At 42.5% G+C, this 3751-nt stretch overlaps 1 protein-coding gene across 1 annotated transcript; it reads right to left on the bottom strand.

Moving 5' to 3' along the window:
• Positions 1-640: 640 nt before the first annotated feature.
• Positions 641-3302, bottom strand: LOC116379161 (mitochondrial import receptor subunit TOM20 homolog; the record flags this gene model as incomplete). Its single annotated transcript, XM_031841097.1, has 5 exons — positions 641-1704; positions 1868-2010; positions 2196-2277; positions 2958-3004; positions 3155-3302. Coding segments are annotated over 5 exons (465 nt in total), but the record flags the coding sequence as incomplete, so codon positions are not given.
• Between the last annotated feature and the right edge of the window lie 449 nt (positions 3303-3751).

Below are 3751 nucleotides of genomic sequence, written 5' to 3'. Positions count from 1 at the left end.
GCTTATGAGTCAAAGAAATCTGTAAATATATGATTGTTGAATAAAAACTGCAAAATAAAGTCGTTGTTGAACACAAGGTGTGAGTTAGCTTTGACTTGAGCACTAAACACTGACGTTGTATTTCATTACAAATGTATTGTGAGTCCTGTGACTGCTGCTTCACAATAAAAGCTTCTTGTATCAGACTTTGACTGGAGAAGTTGTGATGATTGACACTCAAAACATAACTCAACAAGTGGAAATTACTCAAAAATCATCAACCGGTCAGAAACTGGAGGTTCTGAATCAATTAATAGACTTCACAAGACTCGTGATTCAGAGGTTTGTTGGTCCTCCGCCCACAGAGACAAAAGGCTAAAGTGTTAGTCCTAACACAGTTTGTCCTTCAAAATAATTAAACTCTAATTTAATGCATTTAGTTTTAGAATGTTCATGCAAAATATTTGTAACCCTTCAAACGCTCTGAAGTCATGAGTCGCCTGATGTGAACGCTCCAAACTGGTAAACAATTGAATCTTTGTCTTCACTGCCATCTAGTGAATGAAACAGAAATGCACCAAAGAACCACTGAATGCAGCGCAAAGTTTCACCGTTTGTGTTCTGTGGGACATCGCAAGGCATTGTGGGATTCCAGGCAATGCAAGACAGACGGGCGACACAGAAACTTGAGGGGTCGAAAGTGGCAAAATCTGAACGTGATGCAAACAACACAGTTATTTAGCCTGAACATTTTACAAAGACAAAGAGAAAGTGATGCAGCAGCAGGACAAGACGTTTAGTGTTTCCCTGCTGTGGATGAATCTCTCTGTAGGAGAAGATCTTTGCTGTAGTTTCTAGGATGTCTCTTTTGTTCGTCCTGTGAGATAATAGGTACAGAAAATGAAGACACGACCTGTTGTAAAACGTTGTAGGACGACTATTTTAAATGTTTGCTCACTAGAAGCTACTTTCTGAATATCGATGACACGTGCACAGAGACGAGCTACAGCTGGAGGAGGCGTGATTTCATTTTAAATAAACTCACAAGACAACTTCAGAGTTTGTTCACATTTTTTATTTTCCTAAAGAGGGTCGTCCTCTTTAAAATGACAAAACAAAACTTTTCATCACTTTTTCAAAAGTGTTTCCAAGTCGAGAACGAACAGAAAGACGACTGATAACAAACAAAACAATAAATACTTTGTGAAGCATCCGAGCAAAGAGAAGATTCCTGTTTCTGTAACTTTCCACGACTGATATCAGAAGAACCATGAAGATGGTTGGTACGAACACGTCAGACGGTGTAAACCTGGTACATGATGCCGTCAGGACGTGCGCTACACCACCCTGAAGGAAGGAGCGGATTCATGTTAACACCCGGTCCACTTGATGAGTATAGACCCAATGATGGTGAAGTGGGGACGGGCTCTTGTGTTTCTCTGGCCGTTATGATCCAGATACTCTTAATACCCCAAAACGGGTAATTTAAGTCAAAAAACAAAACACTACTGTCATGGATAAACCAGGAATACAAAACTAATTCCACTTCAGGAAGTGATGGATGTCGGCCGGAGCGATGGAGGCCGAGGCGTTGGCAGGGTCGTCATGGAAGGTCCACATGAGGAAGAGGAAGGGGAGGAAGAGGAGGGTGAGGGTTTGGGGGTTGTCTCCTCCTGGTCCTCATTCTATATCGTCCTCGCTCAGACTCTGTGCACTCACAATACGCTGCAGGACAGGAGCAGAACACAAACCGGCTTGTTTCGTTTCTTCCTTTTCTTGTTTCATTGATAACACGTGATTTTAAACTGTTGTTGTTGTTGTTTCTGTGTGGAGAACAGAAGGACTCATGGAGATCCACATGGAGAATAAAGAGAAGTGTTGGGCCTACCTGGCTGATGCTGGGCAGTTTGGTGAGCAGCATCTGGAAGACGGGCGGAGGCAGAGTCTGCTGCAGGACCTGCAGCAGCTGCTGAGGCTGACCACACACGGCGATGGCGTTGGTCAGGTGGTCCACACCTTTCTCATAGTCTCCTGTGGAGCGAAGCACAAAGACCAGACGTAAAGTGTAAAGACACCATGACGGACTCCACAGAGACCAGAGGAAAGACTTTGACACAACTCACTGCTGCCTGGAATAAGACTGAGAAACAATAAAACCACACGAGTGAAAATCAAACTGTGACTGTAAAGAAGGTGTTGGTGTGAGGAGGTGTTACCCTGAGCCAGCAGCTCCTCCCCCAGCTGGATCTCCTCCAGGAAGAACTTCTGCACCGCCTCAGCGTCCTTTAGGTCCGGGAGCTGCAGGACAAACAACGGTCAGCCACCGGAAGGAAAACTCTTCTCTCTGGTTTTCACCGTTTCTTTTTGGGGTCTCTGTGGTCAGACCTCACAGGAAGTCATCATACGGTGATCAGTAATGAGCTCTGATCTGTGAGCCAGTTAAACTTCATCTGCATGCTGGTAGCGACCCTCCTTCAATCACCATTATCCAATAAGGAGCCAGATAAAAGCAACCAGCTGATCACTGAAGTCCTCTTTACAATAAAAGTATATAGTGGGTGACTGTTAAAGTAGATTAATCATCATATTCTTTCATTTGTATGTTTACATGATACATCTTAATGCCCGTTGCCTTCAAACTGTCAGAATAAAACAGGAATTGAAGATGTGCTGACTTCAGAATAAAAGCCGAACAATTGTGCTGGATATATTATTATTATTATAGTTATATAGCACACAGTGTTAATAAAGAGGATTTTGTATAGAAAAAAACAAACAAAATGTCACTGATAATAATAATAATAATATTTATTGTATGGTGACTGTTATTTCATCAAGTAAGACTTTATAAAACTTTAGAGTCACTGAGTAATATTTGACTATTTCAAATCTTAGTTTCCTCCCCACACCATACAGCTCACTAATCTGAATTGATTGACAGGTGATGACAGGAAGTGGTACAACAGGTTTGTGCTCACCTTTGCCATACCTGCCCTCTCTTTGGCTGCCTTCTGCTTTCTCCGCCCTGCGACAGAAACACAGAAACAAACAGCACGTACAGTCAGAGTCCAGATGATCACCTTTATACTGAATTAAAGACCAAGAGATAGTTGAAGCACATAACTCCGCTTAAAACAACAAACTGAGTTTTGTGTCATGTTAACTTCAGCCCTACCATGTCCTTGACAGGCGTTGGGGTGTGTATGGGAGAGACAACTGGGACAAATATGATGAGGGTCACATGACTGACTGTCAGCTAAAAGCCAGACTACTCTGAGTAAACCAGAGGAAGTAAACAAAACCTCACCAGTTAAGAGGCGGAGCTACACTGTGAAGAGAAGAGCTGCAACGTCACAATCCAGAAACGAAAGATAAGTTTGTCAGAGTGGCAGACACACTGCAGTAAAGACAAGTCTCTGTGTTTCTCTCAAAGAAAAGTCAAAGTGACTTCATCAGGTCTTTCTCAACAACACAGCAGAGTCTCTTCCAAACACTGGTGAGTACAGCGGATCATATTTACACTTTCAACAACCAGGATTAACACAAAACTGGAACTTCACTCAGGCAGGAAGTTCCACTCTTTTCACTTCATACTTGATCAATTGTTCACAATATAACTGTCTGTTTGTCCACAGTCCCACTATACAGTAACTCACTTTAACAGCTTTGAACAGTCTCAGGACTTTAGCAACTTGTAGCTGAATCTCTGTGGTTTGAACTTTAGTCTCACTGCTACTTTCCTGCTGTTATTACTGTTCACTGATCGCTTCCT

The sequence above is a fragment of the Anarrhichthys ocellatus genome, unplaced genomic scaffold, assembly GCF_004355925.1.
Source record: "Anarrhichthys ocellatus isolate YVR2014 unplaced genomic scaffold, GSC_Weel_1.0 scaffold3818, whole genome shotgun sequence".
NCBI lineage: Eukaryota > Metazoa > Chordata > Actinopteri > Perciformes > Anarhichadidae > Anarrhichthys > Anarrhichthys ocellatus.
Note: the sequence above shows the minus strand (reverse complement) of the source record. Positions and strands in the feature narration are given on the sequence as shown.